We start from the raw sequence: 17126 nt of genomic DNA on the forward strand, positions 1-17126 counted from the left end.
TTCAGGTTATGATCTCAGGGTCCTGGAATGGACCCCAAAGTGGGCTCCATGCTTAGCAGAGAGTCTGCTTGAAGATTCTCTCTCTTCCTCTGCTTACATACATACACACAGACACACACACACACACACACACACACACACCTCTCTCTCTCTCTCTCTTTCACTCTCTAAAATAAATAAATAAATCTTAAAAAAAAAATAAGTCCCACTGTATTAGAAACCCTCCGGCAGAAACTTTCCTCTTGCAAAAGCTATAAACTCCCTTCCCTTCCTTGCCCCACCCACTCCCATTGCCAAGAACACTGAACAGGAAGAAGTGTTTGCTCGGGGATGCTGTGAAGATAGAAATACCATGTAAACAAGGAAGGAGGGTGCTTGAGCAGAAGACGCATATTCTCTGAAGGTGCTTCTGCCCACCACACGACACCTAAGGCCACAAGGAAGATCTCCACCTGAAAACTAGGCCATCCTTCCCAAGAGAGAGCAGGTGAGTCTGTCTGTCTGCCCTCTCTGCACAGATTGTTGGCCCTTCCCCAATGCCAAGAGCTTCAGGGACACTGTCTTGTCTGTCAGAGTCCTGGCATAGTCTTTTGGAGAGTGAGACTGCGGACAGTTGAAGTCAGTATGGCCAAGACCACAGAAGGTTCCAGAGCTAAGGGTTCTCAAAGTCTAGGAGATTTATTTCATTAGACAGAGTTTAGGAGGCAACTGATACACGGGGCTAAAGTCTACAGCTATGGTATGGGTGAAGGAGAGGCACCATGTCAACTTCCAAGACTCCCAATCAGTACAAGATTCTATACATCTTCTGGGCATGGGCTGTATCTTATTCTTGTACCTAGCTGTTACTGGCACACCTGCCTTTCAAGCCCCCCAAAGTTGCTCTGAGAAAGAAGCATGTGTCCTGCTGGAAAGAAGCCGTGCTCGCAGATCTTTAAAGTGATACTGTGCTCTAATTCCCACAGCTCTCCTCATTGCCTTCAACATGAACTGGCACATGATAATCTCTGTGCTTTTCATAGTGGTGCTTAAAATTGTTGGAATGACCTTATTTCTGCTTTATTGTGAGTATTTGAGCAACCTCCTACTCCAATCTCATACTGTCTTTTTCTTTGACTTTCCTCTCAGAACACAAAGTTGAATATAAAGGCTGCACACCTAAGTCTTCCCACCTGAGGGCAATGACCAGTGTAGGGGCAACTGATAATGCTCGTCTCGCTCCCCAGCACACACAATGAGCCAGGTCCCTTGGTCTGCCTTGTAGATATAGAACTGACTAGTGTCTGAAAGTTAGAAGGCCACACAAATCTTTTCCCACTACAGTCACAGTTGGACAGTCTAATGTGAAATACTTATTAGCGCTTGTTATTGTTCCTCAAACTTGAAAATCTGCGCCAGTTCAACCCAGTGATGAGGCTGAGATAAGAGCTGCATGATGAGATAATGGGATTTTACTGGGGGTGAAATTTCCCTCTATGTTCACAGAAGCTTTCATCCAGATGCTTAGAAGAAGCCTTGTATCAAAGGGTTTCACTGTTGCTTTGAGAATCTACTCCAGCCCCAGAAACCAGTAGGGAAAATAAATGAGGAAGGAGATGTGAGTAAAAGACAGCAATTGGGTAAGAGTTGTCTTCCCTTTGACCCAAGCTGAAGGTGCATTTCCTATCATGTAAGAGAGCAGGAAGAAAATACGAGTAAGTAAACACATTCACAAAAACACACGTACACATCCTCATTGACCTGAGTCAGAGAACTCCAGATCTCACAGTAATAATCAAGGTGCCCCAGCAGCCCCAGGTGATGTTGGTTTGTTATAGTCATGCTGCAGCTCCCTGTGGGGCTGTGCCAACAGCTGATTTTCTTTGTAGTCCCACAGATTTTTGGCGGAAATCAAGTCAACTTCCTTCCCACAGAGAGCTATGGAACAGGTAATGTACACGACAGTGATTTCCTCCTAGCCTCCACGTTTTTGTGTGCTGACTTCTTACAGTCCTTTCTCAGGGCCTCCTCTCCTAAGAAATTCTTTCCAGGGAGGGTCCACAAAGATATGCTAATTGCTATAGGAGGAATAAGTTCTGGGGGTTTCATGTACAGCGTGGTGACTATAGTTAACAATACCATGCTAGGGCTGCCTGCGTGGCTCCGTCAGTTGGGTGTCTGCCTTTTGGCTCGAGGAGCCCACGTCAGCTTCCTGCTCAGCGGGCAGTCTGCTTCTCCTTCTCCCCACTGGTTGTGCTCTCACTATCTCTCTCTCAAATAAATAAAATCTTTAAAAAAAAAAAAAACTACTGTATTATACACTACTTGAAAGTTGCTGAGAGAGTAGATCTTAAATGTTTTCCCTCAAAAAAAAAAAAAAGGTAATTATGTGAGGTGTTGGAGGTGTTAGCTAACCTTACTGCGGTAAATAATTTTGCAACACCTACATAAATCAAATCATCACCTTGTATGCCTTAAATTTACACAATGATTTATGTCAATTGTATCTCAATAAAGCGGGAAAAATAAATGCAACACACCCAGAAAAAAAAAAGATCTTTTTTTAAATTTATTTTGAGAGAGAGCGTGAACAAGAGAGTATAAGCAAGGGGGAGGGGCCGAGGGAGAGAGAGAGAGGAAGAAGCAGACTACCTGCTGAGCAGGGAGCCCACCACAGGACTTGGTCCTAGGACCCTGGGATCCTAACCTGAGCCACAGGCAGACGCCTAAACCAACTGAGCGACCCAGATGCCCCCAAAAAAGATATTCTAATTCATTCCCCTGTTTTTATAGATGGGAAACTCATCTATATATCTAGACAGCTTAGTATAAATCAGACTAAGCTGATCAAAATTTGTGATCCTTAGTTTTCCTCCTGATTATGAGGATAATTTGTATAAAATCACTGTAATATTGTGGGAAAGGACTTTATAAACTCTGACATGTTGTACATCTAAAGCAATTGTTATAAAAAAAAAATCAAAACCTACATTAGCACTTTTTGTGTGCCAATCACTCTGCTAGACCAAGAACAGAAAAAGAAGAAGAGGGGCGCCTGAGTGACTCAGTGGATTAAGCGTCTGCCTTCGACTCAGGTCATGATCTCGGGGTCCTGCGATCGAGTCCCGCATCGGGCTCTCTGCACAGCGGGGAGCCTGCTTTCCCTTCTCTCTCTGCCTGCCTCTCTGCCCACTTGTGATCTCTCTCTCTCTCTATCAAATAAGTAATTTAAAAAAAAAATTTTTTAAAAAGAAGAATAAGAATAAGAATAGGAGCTATTGGCCAGCTCTTCTTGATAAAGCAAAAGGCCCATGCCAGAAGCTAAGGGGCATAAAGAGATGAATGAGACATGGCTATCCCAATCAAACCCTCAGGCTTAAAGCTTTCTCAAGGACCTCCCTCTCACTTCCTCTTAAAACATCTATTACTACACACATCTTGAGGAGAGTTAATTGTTTGTTCATATTTGTATCAACTGAGGTTCTTAGTACAGTGAGCTGTATGGAAGCAACATTCATCAACTACTTATGGAGTTCTGTGAAGCTATAATCCCTAAACAGTTTCTCCTGAAAACCAGGTTATTTTATAATACAAAGAGCCTTTGAACTGGGAACTGAAATAAGAAGTGAATACTAACTGATATCATATCATTCATTCATTGGAAGTAACTACAGGGGTCTTGAGCCACATGGGACAAGTAACCGGGCAGATGCAGAGAGGTTTGACCAGCCTCCAAAGCCACTACACTGTCTGCTTGGCCAGCCAGTGTTCCCAGGAAGAAATGAGGCTTCTTAGAGGCCTATCAATTCCCCTATTTATACTTAAAGAAATAAATGGACTCTTCTCTACCTACAGGAAATCTCTGGAATGTTCACCTGACTCCACGTCTGCCAATAACCCTGGTCCTGAAACTATTTCCCATTAGCCTCAATTCTTAGAGCCTGCAGGTGCTGATGAGAGGGGAGCCAAGAGCCGCCCATGGGAGAAGAGTGGGGCTAGGGGCACCAGAAATGGGGAGAACAGCACAGATGCTGTGCGCAGCCAGGAAGGGAAGCACTCCAAACAGCACCTGGGTGAGAGGGGAGGAGGCAACACCATCAGAAGCGTATATGGAAAGGATGAGAGCTTTCCTTTCTGGTACTAAAATCACGCGTTCCTCTTTCTTTCTCCTCTTCTATTTCTCAACATTTCACTCCGACTACCCCCTTCAAAAAAGATATGAAGTACAACGTGGGGTGTGGGGCATGACAAAGGAAGGTAGTAGTTAGACGGAACGTTCAAAGAAAGAAAATGAAGACGTCTAGCCAAGGGTGGCCAAGAGTGCCTTGTCGTCGCCACTGTCCAGACCCAAAGAGTCGCAGGGATCAAACAGCTGCTCTGATGTTTGTGTTGTACTCATAACACAGTTATCTGCAGCTTTTCTTTTTATTTCAGTTCCACAGACTATCGGGAACAGTATTGTCACCTTCGTTCCCACAGAGAGCCCCCGAACAGGTACGGTGCATCACAATAATCTCTCCTCTAGGGCTTCTTATGTGATGATGTCTTAAGACACTTTTCCCATTGCCTCCTTGCTTACGGAATTTTCTTACTCAAAGGAGCCATAAAGAGCTTCTAATTCACCTTCTTCACGTTGTCCACAGGGAAATTCAGACTAGACTGCATGAGATTTCTTCTGGGATTAAGGATGATTTGCAATGATATACTGCTATAGAAACTTATGCCCCACTGTGTTCTGACTCAGTTCCAGGGTTCACACTCCAAACCACTAATCCTCTACTCTTTTCTTGAATTTCTTTAGTCTGCCCCAGAAGGTGGTATTTTTATCAAAGAAGATGCTTTTTGCTGTCCCCTTTTGAACTGTCCTGGAACAATAGCGGGGACTTTTGCAAGACAGAAGCATCCACTTTGGCCATTGTTGACACACCAGAGAAACTGGTGAGAATATTAGGATGGTACAGTAAAGTGGCTTACCCTACAGCCGCCTCGGGAAGTGGAGATGGTGGGGCAATTTGGTTGGTGCAACACGGGCTGGGTGGAGGAGAGGAATGGAGAGGTGGCGGCTGAGACCCCAAGCCCCTTGCTCTGAATCTGGTGGTGAGAGACTCTTCTCAGTGGCACTGGGGTGTTCTCCTCAGATCATTTGAGCTACAGAAATCCACACTCTATGATCTCTCCCATGAGGCTTAGCAGTGCACTGGTATCCTGGGGATGGGCCAGGATATTTAAAATGCAGGGAATGACCAAATGTGTTTAAAAGTTCTTTAAAAACTATAGAATACTTCATACATGCGAGCTCTTAATGTGTCATCCAAGTCGGCCTCAAAAATAAGGAAGATGCAACTTAACAAAATTAGCCATATGAAAAACAAAGAATCAGGTCATAGAATTGGATTGCAATGTATAATTATGACAATAAAGATGGGTAACACAATGCAAAAATCTTTATTTTACTATCTCTCTTTATCCTCCTAACAATTCTAAGGAGGTATTATCATTATCCATATCTTATATATAAGGAGGCTAGGGCACAGAAAAATAATTTGACCTAGGTCACACAGCTCCTAAGTGACAGGACAGGATTGGATTGAGATCTCACTAACTCTAAAACCCACACTCTTTGTCAATTTTAGATCATAAGTTATTTTAGTTTATAGTTGCCTCTCCTTCAAATCCTAAGCACCTGGTGGGTACTAGGCATGATATTATATGCCTGCCCTTCACCTTCTCTGCCCTTCACCCTTCCTCTATAAAGTCCTCCTGTGGTTGAGAAGAATTCCTAAGAGGGCCCTCTCTGAATCTTGGTAACAGGTGTCCAACAGAGAGCAGGGGTCAGGATGCTAGGTCTGAGGCTAAGTGTACAGGTGGAAAGGGAAAATGGCTTATGGAAGAAAGCCAGGAGTAGTATAGGGTGGGGGTGGGGGCAGGAGAAAAAAAGAGAAGAGAAGAATAGGGGTTGAGAGGGGAAGTTTACATCCTCTTCCTCTACTCAACCCTCAAACTCTGGTGCAACTCAATTGTCATCCTTGGCACTCCCCAGAAAAAGCTCATCACACCAAGGATTTGCTAGTGATCTCAAGTCTGTATCCCCAGCTAGTTGTCTCTGGACCAAAGAGTAGATCAAAATCCACGCTGATGTTTTAAAGACACCACAAATGCACCATGTCCAAAACTGAGCCAAATTATATTTTACCTCACTGGTTCCTCTTTTTGTGTTCCAAGTATTAGCAAGCAGTCATGTTATCCAAGATTGAATGCTGATGGTTATCTGAGACTTTGCCTCTTCTCTTCTCCCCTTACTTACAAAAACGGGCTAAACTACTGGCTGTACTTTGCCAGCCCTTGTCTTAGATCATAATTTCTTTAAGGAGAAACCAATTTGTTTCCATATTCCTCAGCCTTGTACAATGGCTCACTGGACACTCAAGAAATCTTTGTTTTTTTGTTTTTGTTTTTTAAAGATTTTATTTATTTATTTGACAGAGATCACAAGTAGGCAGAGAGGCAGGCAGAGAGAGAGGAGTAAGCAGGCTCCCTGCTGAGCAGAGAGCCCGACGCGGGGCCCAATGCGGGGCCCGATGCCAGGACCCTGAGATCATGACCTGAGCCAAAGGCAGAGGCTTAAACCACTGAGCCACCCAGGTGCCCCAAGAAATCTTTGTTAAATGAGGAAGTATGGTAACTAATTTTAAAGAATAATGAAATGAGATATTTCAGGGAAGGAGAATATAGGAAAAGAAGGAATAAAGTTAATAGCCCTGGGGATGGAGGGAATATCCAAGTGAACTTGGATATCCACTGATTACAGGAGGTATATGAAGAGTACAGGAAAGAGCCCAGGGACTCCCCAACTTCTAACTGGGGTGATTTGTGATTCATTAGCTTAATAAAGAAACTATTATATCATGGATTGGTATCAACTTAGCAAATGCTAAAAAACAAACAAGAAAAAAAAAAAACCACACTGATTTTTTTCAACACACTTAAGTCTCCCTAACTATATTCCCTTGCTATGTACTCAAGAGATTCACTTGCTCCAATGTCATTTGGAATGTAAAATTTCTGGCAATGAAATAAGCCTATGCAGAGAGGCATTCCAAATTTAAAAAAAAAAAAGTATTCAAAAACGCACTCTTTTAGATCATATAGTACCCTTCCTCTTCATTTTCAAAGTGTGATCCCTGAAAAGCAGCATCAGCCTCACCTGGAGATTTGTTGGGAATGTAAATTCTTAGACCCTACACCAGACCTACTGAACCAGAAGCGCAGTAAACTGTTTTAACAAGACCTCCCAGTGATCCTGATGCTTCTGTGCCTACTGAAAACTACTCTAGGGGTTATGGTGAGTGCCAACTATAGCCAGCCCCAGAGTCCTTTACCTGCCTTCCATGTTCCCAGAATCAGATATAATCAGGGCCTCCTGTCAAAGGGACACAGCAGCAAATAATAATAATAATAATAATAATAATAATAATAATAATAATGAACCCTTTTTGTTGAACTACTTTTTTTAACTTCTAGAAATTTCTCCAGGACAAAACTGGTGCTGAGAAGTATTTTATTGGCTTATACCAGCAACCAAAGAACAGATGGCATTGGATTGACAATTCCATATTTAATGGCAAGTATGTGAATATTTCACATTTTTCTAAGGATCTTAGTTCACCTTAAGAAACCTGACCTGAGATTCAGTGGGTTTGTCCTGGAATAGCACAATGGTTGAGACTTGGTTTTTTGTTTTATTCCTCTCCTTTCTTCCAACTCATCTATTTCCAAGACACATTTTTTAACAAACTTTCATAAAGAAAGATATCAAACATTTTTAAGTAGAGAAAAGAGTATTCATATGAGTTATTTTGATCAAATCAAGATCCGAACAAATCCATACACATGCTATTTGTTTGATATATCTCCTAAGTGTCTTTTAACCCATAGACCATACTTTATCACTAAGTTCTTATAAATTCCCCAGAAGAGGCTTCTTTATGTAAAACACTAGTGGTGAACACGACATTCCTGGTGTACATATGAAGGTGTTGAGTCAGACAGAAAGCAAGTCAGTTCCTCAGCCTACAACTGGGCTTCTCACAGGAAGAAGGAAATTAAGATTCATTCAAAGTCTACTAAATGCCAGGCAATTGCTAAGCACTTACTCACGTCATTTCCTACAGTGCTCACAAAGATGTTGTACAAAAGCTTTTATTAATCCTCATTTAGCAGTTGAATTGAGGCTGGGAGGCTTAAAAATATACTGAATATCACCAAGCCGGGAAACGGTAGAGCCACAATCTAATCACACATCCACTTGACTCCAAAACTCATGACCTTTTCATGAAACCAAACTCTTTCCAATAAGATTCAATGACAGAAAAAGACTGGGAGAAGGCCAACACAACACACTTTCTCCTAAAGCCAGTCAGGGCCTACAAAAGGAGGAGCAACTTCTTTCCTCTGCCTCTCAGTCCTCCTGCTGTGAACTTAGCCTATGCAGTATTAAAACATTATTTCTTTTTTTTTTATTGTGTTATGTTAGTCACCATTCAATACATCATTAGTTTCGATGTAGTGTTCCAAGATTCATTGTTTATGTACAACACTATTTCTGAGAGGAGAAGACAGATGAGATGTTCCTAACCAACCACAAGAGTGAGTTAATCCAAGACCGTGAGTCCACAAATGCTCACAGGAGAGCTCACGTGAGAGCTCACAGGAAAGGGCGGGTGTGGAGCTGGGGATGGGGGTGGGGAAGACTGGAATCAGTAAAAGGCATGGCTGAAACGATGCACCTTTACCACACTTTCTCTCCCATTTAGCATTAGCAATCAGCATGAGAATTTCAACTGTGTGACTATAGGCCTAACAAGGACATACGATGCTGCACCGTGTGACATCAACTTCCGCTGGATCTGTGAGAAGGAAGCCAAATGATTGCAGTTCTCTGTGGCCTCTGATAGTAATGACAAATACACTTTTGAAAAAAGCAAAGAGAATATAATTGGGATTGATTCAGGAAATGTAGAATATCAAATCAGTGTATTGGTCTTCCACCGGTCACTGACAGAGGTCCCTAACAAATCCTCAGGGCTTGGGCTCCACAGCCCCTCCATAAATATACTCACAAAGGCACAACAGAGGTAAACTCCCCATTCTGGGCCCGCAACACCCCAAGACTCCACTTCCTGTGAGTGTCACACCGATGACTCTTTTTAGATCTGCACCAGGCATCTAGTCAGTGATCCCTTTCTCCATCTATCTACTATGAGAGGTCCCTGCCTATGTAGGGAAATGATCTTCTGTTTGGGGGGACTGGGTGAAAGCCATCTTGAGAATACAGGGTCATTTTATGGAAACAACTTAGCTGATATAGTGACAAAGTCTATTTCCATAGAACGGAGCATTTCTGACTGATAAACAGGCCGTTCTGACTGTTGCCAGGCTCTGTTTTATCCTCAGAACACATGCCCCTACGACCAAGGAGAAACTGCAGACTAAGCAGGTGAAGACATTATTTAGAGAGTAGCAAGGGTGGAAGAGAAAGAAACGCGGATTCCTTACCTCACCTCTGTTCCCAAGAGACCCTCGTTCTCATGGGTCAAGAGACCCGTGTTCCCCTGAACCCTAGGTGAGATAGCAGAGGTCCTCTGCAGTCTGAATTGAGGCCAGGCCTAGGGAAGGGTTCCTGGAACCAACCTTGGAGCAAAGAAAGCATTGTTCCCAGGAATGGACAGTGGTCTGGCCAAGGCAGGAATTTCCCAGGGAATCCTTTTGAAAATAACCAGACAGCCAAGATGACCAACCAAACTAATCAATGTTTTTCAACAAAGCCCTGAAGAGACACTCGGGCTTAAATTCTCGTGGTCTTGACCTGAATCTCTATTTTAGTATATTTTTATTCCCTGACCATGCTTTTTGAGTGTATTTTAAGAATTATAATAGTCTCCTGGGTGCCAGTGGTCATAAAATAGTCCTGTCTGCCGTTTAGAGAAACCCTGCTACCAGGTAGAGCCTCATGACCCAAAGATGTCACACCGTTAAATTAACTGGCATCACACCAACCTAGAACAGGTCCAGTTGAGCAAGGAGTAAAAAACAGGGGGACTATTCAAGGAAACATAGTGTATAGGCAAGAAGTAGGCATATAGTAGAGAGGGAACACCAGGGACAAATAGAAATCATATGCAGAGGAAATGGAGTTCATTTAGCCATACTGGAATAAAGGCAAGAAAAGACAAGTCTTGACGCATCCTGGCTATTCTCTGCACTTGCAACAAAACATCAGCCACACACACTCCTCAGTAAATGGAAAGGAAAAAAGAGACACCTGTGTGTTTGGAGTAATAAGAATTAAGCCATAAGGGAAGACTATATTAAACTAATGGAAATTATAGTCACCTAAGTAAATTGTTCACCATTTGTTTCTCGTAACAACATACCACAATTACTGTGTATATCATCAGATGTATGTCAAAGAAAATTATTGTTTTATTGTTTATTATAAAACTAAGCTCTGTTCCTATATTCCTGGGCCTCATAATTTTTGTCCAATTATCATGGCCACTTATAATTTTTAAAAAATGAGAAAATATATTTAAGTGTTAGAAGTTGCTTGAAGGAGGTTACCAGAAATAATTTGTGTTTGGGGTAGAGTGGATGTGGTGTTAGCAAAGAATAAATGTTGCAGTTGAGGTGAGTATTAGGGGGAGAGGCTGAGTCTATGGTAGATAAAGAAAACAGAATTCTATAACAAAGGAAGCCCCAGAATCCAGACAACAGAAAGAAAACCACAAACCTTCTGTTTTGAGAAGGGAGAAGTGTGTTGCCACACTTCCTGTTTTGACAGAATACAATTCAGACTTCCATAGTCAGGAACTGTAGATATCTAGTAATTCCCCTAGTAGCCTAAATTTCCTCCAAGATGAAGACACACTTCTGTGAAAGTTCTAAAAGAGGCCCAGCGGGCTGGGGTGGGAGTAGGGAGCATATAGGGAATATGGACCCTTTGGTTTTAAATATGGAGGGCTACAGGGGTTGCTGGATCCTTAAGAGGGTAGATAAACGTGACCTAATTGGACAGCAGTGGTATGTATGAGGGTTTTGTTTTAAAGCAATGGAAATTTAGTAAACCCCTTGATTAGAGTTTTTGACTTTGCTTCCAATATGTGATGTGAATCTGTATAGATTTCTTACGCTTTCTGTCCCTTTCTTTCTTTCTTTATAAAATGAGGCAGTAATACTCCTCTCACAAAATTCATGTGTATATTAAATAAAATGCCCACTATGTACCTCAATGGCAATAAACATAGGGGAAGCACTTTGTGGAAGATTTGAAGCTGAGATTTTTATCCAAGAAGTACTCTTTAATTTCCTAAAAGCTGAATGTAGAAAAGCCACTTAATTTCTCAGAATTTCTGTTCACTCATTTATAATATGCAAATAAAACTGTGCCCAAGTCAGGAAAAGGTGCATCAAAAATTCTGTGACTGTCAAGACCATACTTTCCATGGCTCTGGCTTACATTCACGTTACCCATCCTGTCTGTGTGAGCTGCTGTTCCCATGACCAAAGTCATTGACCCACATGCTCAGATGTTGATAGATCAGGACCGATTCATGACTGAAAACATCAGGTAGAGATAACCTTTGTCTATTTTCCCTGCTATTGCCAACCCCCACCCTCAGAAGCCATATCCTTTGGTGACCCTTGCCTTCTGAATAGTCCTGCTTCACTTCTTGAGTCTCCCTTAGCACAGGCTGAGCAATAATGCAGTGAAAGTCTTACCCTCCACTCTTACTGCAGACTCTCATAGAGACTATAACTCCTGCGGGGGGTCCTCATGATTCCCTTAGGTATCCTCAAGAGCCAGTGAGTCTGTGGTAGCAGAGGTATTTGAGTATCTCTCAAGCCACAATCTTGCTCAACTTCACATACAAAGACTACACTAATCAAAATCCTTCATTTGTAGGACATTCCCATAATTGACACATGCCAATGGGTCTTTTTATGCATTTGTTTTGTCATATATATATATATATGGTAGATATATGAATAGTTATATATATACACACACACACACATGCATACTTATGTATATACATACATATATATATATAAAACACCCATACATAACCATATATATTACATACAGGTAATAACACCCATGAAACTGCACAACATGAAAACTAGAATCTTGTTTTTTCTTTTTTTTTTTTTTTTTTGAGAGAACACATGTGAGCAGGGTTGAGGAAAGGGCAGAGGGAGAGAGAGAATCTTAAGCAGACTCCACACCTGGGGGGAGCCCTACACAGGGCTCAATCTCACAACCCTGAGATCATGACCTGAACCAAAACCAGGAGTCAGACGCTTAACCTACTGAGCCATCCAGGCATCCCTGAAAGCTAGAATCTTTAACAGTTTATATCTACCTCTATGGTCTTCTCCTATTCCACCCTTCTGTCTCCCCACAACACAGGCAACCACCATTCTGATTCCTGTGTTCATCATTCAGTTTTTTAAAAATTCATTTCTGCCTAATTTTTATGTACTCTTTTTAACCTTATGAAAAGGCATTATGATGTAAGGAATCTTTTGGAACTTGTTTTTCATTTCATGTTAAATGATTCATTTATATTGTTGATATTTGTTAATGCTGACTACTGTATAATATTCTGCTGTGTGACTATCTAAACCAGGACTGTTCTAGTTGGTGTACAGTTGGATTGTTGACAGGTTTTTGCTAACACGAACCATGCTCCCATGAACATTCTTCTGGTGTTCACACACAAGAGTTTCTCTTGAGTATATCCCAAATAGAGAAATGGTGGGTAATAGGGTATGTAAATTTTGAATTTTCTAAGATAATGCAAAATAGTTTCCAAAAAGATTACATCAATTTTCATTCCCATCAAAAATATATAATAGAAATATATGAGATTATTATTTATTGACACATGGTCTTCATCTATTTTCCCTAATTATTAATGTATTATTTAGAGTAGTGTTAGGTGCTGTAGAAAACTACAAATGTTCAGTAGTTGATCATAATAAAAGTTTATCTCTCATTAATGTACATAATGTACAGTCGTGTATTATGCCTGCTGGTAGAACAGACTCTGCTCTGCTCCACAGGATCATTCCTGGACCTATGTTGATGAATGTTTTCTATCTTCAACATATGGCCTCAAGGATATAAGTGAAAGAGAGAGAGGAGATAATGCATGAAGAAGTCTTTGGTACCAGATGTGGAGATTGTGTACATCACTTCTACCCATGTACCATTGGCTAGAACCCACTCATATGGCCACTCCTACCTTCAGGGGAGAGTGGAAATTTTATTTTACCTATGTGTACAAAAAGAAGTGTTTGGTGATCACCTAGCAGTCTCTGTCCCAACTACTATGGTTGAATGTTTCTTTATAGGTTTATTGGCTATATATATTTCCTCTTCTATAAAATGTGTATCTGTAATATTTGCCTATTTTGCCACTGATTTGTTTGTACTTTTAAAAATGATTTTTAGAAGTTTTTTATATTATACTTCAATTGTTATGTTATTCGAAAATCTTTTCTCCCAGACTGTAACTTCCCATTTTACCACGTCTCAGCTGTCTTTTGATGAATATAGGTTCCTAGGGTTTTTTTTTTAATTTAAATGCAATATATAATACAACATATAGTACATACTTAATTTCATATGTAGTGTTCAATAATTTATCAATTGTGTATAACAGCTGCAGCTGATCACATCACGTGCCCTCCTTAATGCCCATCACCCAATGATACCATCCCACTACCCACCTCCTCTCCAGCAACAATTAGTTTGTTTCCTAGAGTTAAGAGTCTCTCATGGTTTTTCTCCCTCTCTGATGACTTCCCATTCAATTTTCCCTACCTTACCCTATGATCCTCTGTGCTGTTTCTTATATTCCAGATATGAGTGAAACCGTATGATAATTGTCTTTCTCTGATTCCCTTCTTTGGCTCAAAATAATACCCTCCAGTTCCATCCAAGTCAATGTAAATGGTTAGTATTCATCTTTTCCAATGGCTGAGTAATATTCTAATATATTAGAATATATATATTATATATATAATATATATTTATGTATATATATAATATATAATATATTATATATATATATATATATATATATATATATATATATATATATATCTCACATCTTCTTTATCCAATGACCTATCAGTGCATGTCTGGGCTCTTTCCACAACTTGGCTATTGTGGACATTGCTGCTATGAACACTGGGATACAGGTGTCCCTTTGGATCACTACATTTGTATCTTTGGCATAAATACCTAATAATGCAATTTGTTGGACCATGTGGTAGCTATATTTTTAATTTTTTGAGGAACCTCCAAACCATTTTCCAGAGTGGCTGTACCAGCTTGCATTCCCAAAAACAGTATAAGAGGGTTCCCCTTTCCCCACATCCTTGCCAACATTTGTTGTTTCCTATTTTGATAATTTTAGCCATTCTGACTAGTGTAAGGTGGTATCCCACTGTGGTTTTGATTTCTATTTCCCTGATGATAAATAATATTGAGCATCTTTTCATGTGTCTGTTGGCCATTTGTATGTCTTCTTTGGAGAAGTGTCTGTTCATGTACTCTGCCCATTTCTTGACTGGATTATTTGTTTTTTGGGTGTTAAGTCTGAGAAGTTCTTAATAGATCTTGGATACCAACCCTTTATCTGTTATGTCATTTGCAAATATCTTCTGCCACTCTGTAGGTTGCCTTTTAGTTTTGTTGACTGCTAGTTTTGCTGTTCAAAAGATTTTTATCTTGATGAAGTCCCAATAGTTCATTTTTGCTTTTTTTTCCTTGCCTTCAGAGATTTGTGTAGAAAGAAGTTGTTGCAGCTGAGGTCAAAGAGGTTGCTGCCTGTGTTCTCCTCTAGGATTCTGATGGATTCCTGTCTCATATTGAGGTCTTTCATCCATTGAGTTTATCTTTGTACATGGTGTAAGAAAATGGTCCCGGTTCATTCTTCTCAAGAAGCTCTCCAATTTTCCCAGCACCATTTATTGAAGAGACTGTCTTTTTCCATTGGATATTTTTTCCTGCTTTGTTGAAGATTAGTTGACCATAGAGTTGAGGGTCCAATTCTGAGTTCTCTATTCTGGTCCACAATGTATGTGCCTGTTTCTGTGCCAGTACCATGCTGTCTTGATGATCACAGCTCTGTAATATAGCTTGAGGTCAGGCATTGTGATGCCCCCAGCTTTGATTTTGGGGTCTTTCTGATTCCATACAAATTTTAGGATTGTTTGTTCCAGCTCTGTGAAAAATGTCAACGGTATTTTGATAGGGATTGCTTTGAATGTGTAGATTGCTCTGGATAGCATAGACATTTTAACAATGTTTATTCTTCCAATCCATGAGCATGGAATGTTTTTCCATTTCTTTGTGTCTGCCTCAATTTCTTTCATAAGTTTTCTGTAGTTTTAGAGTAATGATCCATTACCTCTTTGGTTTGGTTTATTCCTAGGTATCTTATCGGTTTGGGTACAATTGTAAATAGGATTGATTCCTTAGTTTCTCTTTCTTCTGTCTCATTGTTAGTGTATAGAAACGCAACTGATTTCTGTGCCTTAATTTTTTTTCTTTTTTTTTAATTAATTTATTTATTTTTATTTGTTTATTTACAGCATAACAGTGTTCATTGTTTTGGCATCACACCCAGTGCTCCATGCAGTACGTGCCCTCCCTATTACCCACCACCTGGTTCCTCAACCTCCCACCCCACCCCGACCCCCCGCCGCCCCTTCATAACCCTCTGGTTGTTTTTCAGAGTCCATAGTCTCTCATGGTTCATCTCCCCTTCCAGTTTCCCTCAACTCCCTCTCCGCTCCATCTCCCCATGTCCTCCATGTTATTTGTTATGCTCCACAAATAAGTGAGACCATATGATACTTGACTCTCTCTGCTTGACTTATTTCGCTCAGCATAATTTCTTCCAGTCCCGTCCATGTTGCTACAAAAGTTGATTATTCATCCTTTCTGATGGAGGCATAATACTCCATTGTGTATATGGACCACATCTTCCTTATCCATTCATCTGTTGAAGGGCATCTTGGTTCTTTCCACAGTTTGGCGACCGTAGCCATTGCTGCAATAAACATTGGGGTACAGATGGCCCTTCTTTTCACTACATCTGTATCTTTGGGGTAAATACCCAGCAGTGCAATTGCAGGGTCATAGGGAAGCTCTATTCTTAATTTCTTCAGGAATCTCCACACTGTTCTCCAGAGTGGCTGCACTAACTTGCATTCCCACCAACAGTGTAAGAGGGTTCCCCTTTCTCCACATCCTCTCCAACACATGTTGTTTCCTGTCTTGCTAATTTTGGCCATTCTAACTGGTGTTAGGTGGTATCTCAATGTTGTTTTAATTTGAATCTCCCTGATGGCTAGTGATGATGAACATTTTTTCATGTGTCTGATAGCCATTTGTATGTCTTCGTTGGAGAAGTGTCTGTTCATATCTTCTGCCCATTTTTTGATATGATTATCTGTTTTGTGTGTGTTGAGTTTGAGAAGTTCTTTATAGATCCTGGATATCAACCTTTTGTCTGTACTGTCATTTGCAAATATCTTCTCCTATTCCGTGGGTTGCCTCTTTGTTTTGTTGACTGTTTCCTTTGCTGTGCAGAAGCTTTTGATCTTGATGAAGTGCCTTAATTTTGTATCCTGCCATGTTGCTGAATTCCTGAACGGGTTCTAGCAATTTGGAGGTGGAGTCTATATCCTTATGATGTTAAATCTTTCTATCCTTGAACTTGATATATCTTAATTTACTTAGATCTCCTTTAATGTCTATTACAAAGTTTAATAAGTATATCTATATTTGCTTTCAAATGCACCAGGTTTAATTACATATAATCAATAAAATTGATACTTTAGGATAATGTGACATGATTTATCTTGTGGTTTTCAGTAAACCAAGCATGCCACCAGTTGTTTCTCCTAATGTGTAATTCATTTACTGTAGAATAATTCATTCTGACCCTTATCCTGTTAGCTACTCTTTTGCCTGAAGCTCTGCTTCTTTGTTCCAAAGCCCTGAAGCTACAAACAGATGATTTGATGTTCAATATCCTTCTTCTTACTCTTGCATGCTGGTCTCTGAT

The 17126-nt window shown here is 40.5% G+C and overlaps 1 protein-coding gene across 1 annotated transcript; it reads left to right on the plus strand.

Annotated features, from left to right (window-relative positions):
• The first annotated feature begins 381 nt into the window (after positions 1-381).
• On the plus strand, positions 382-10394 carry CLEC5A (C-type lectin domain containing 5A). Its single transcript, XM_046021081.1, has 7 exons — positions 382-487; positions 966-1064; positions 1869-1928; positions 4414-4473; positions 4781-4917; positions 7501-7604; positions 8793-10394. Exons 2-7 carry the CDS (start codon positions 986-988, stop codon positions 8905-8907), a joined length of 555 nt encoding a protein of 184 aa, XP_045877037.1. The 5' UTR covers positions 382-487; positions 966-985; the 3' UTR covers positions 8908-10394.
• Positions 10395-17126: the final 6732 nt, after the last annotated feature.

This window comes from Meles meles, chromosome 10, assembly GCF_922984935.1.
Source record: "Meles meles chromosome 10, mMelMel3.1 paternal haplotype, whole genome shotgun sequence".
Taxonomy (NCBI): Eukaryota; Metazoa; Chordata; class Mammalia; order Carnivora; family Mustelidae; genus Meles; species Meles meles.

What these genes read in the sequence shown, in the direction of transcription:
- CLEC5A (XM_046021081.1), top strand. Translation starts at nt 986, where the DNA reads ATGAACTGGCACATGATAATCTCTGTGCTTTTCATAGTGGTGCTTAAA. An exon ending in GACCTTATTTCTGCTTTATT is followed by an intron (nt 1,065 to 1,868) that starts GTGAGTATTTGA and finishes TTTTCTTTGTAG; the next exon opens with TCCCACAGATTTTTGGCGGA. An exon ending in AATTCCATATTTAATGGCAA is followed by an intron (nt 7,605 to 8,792) that starts GTATGTGAATAT and finishes TCTCCCATTTAG; the next exon opens with CATTAGCAATCAGCATGAGA.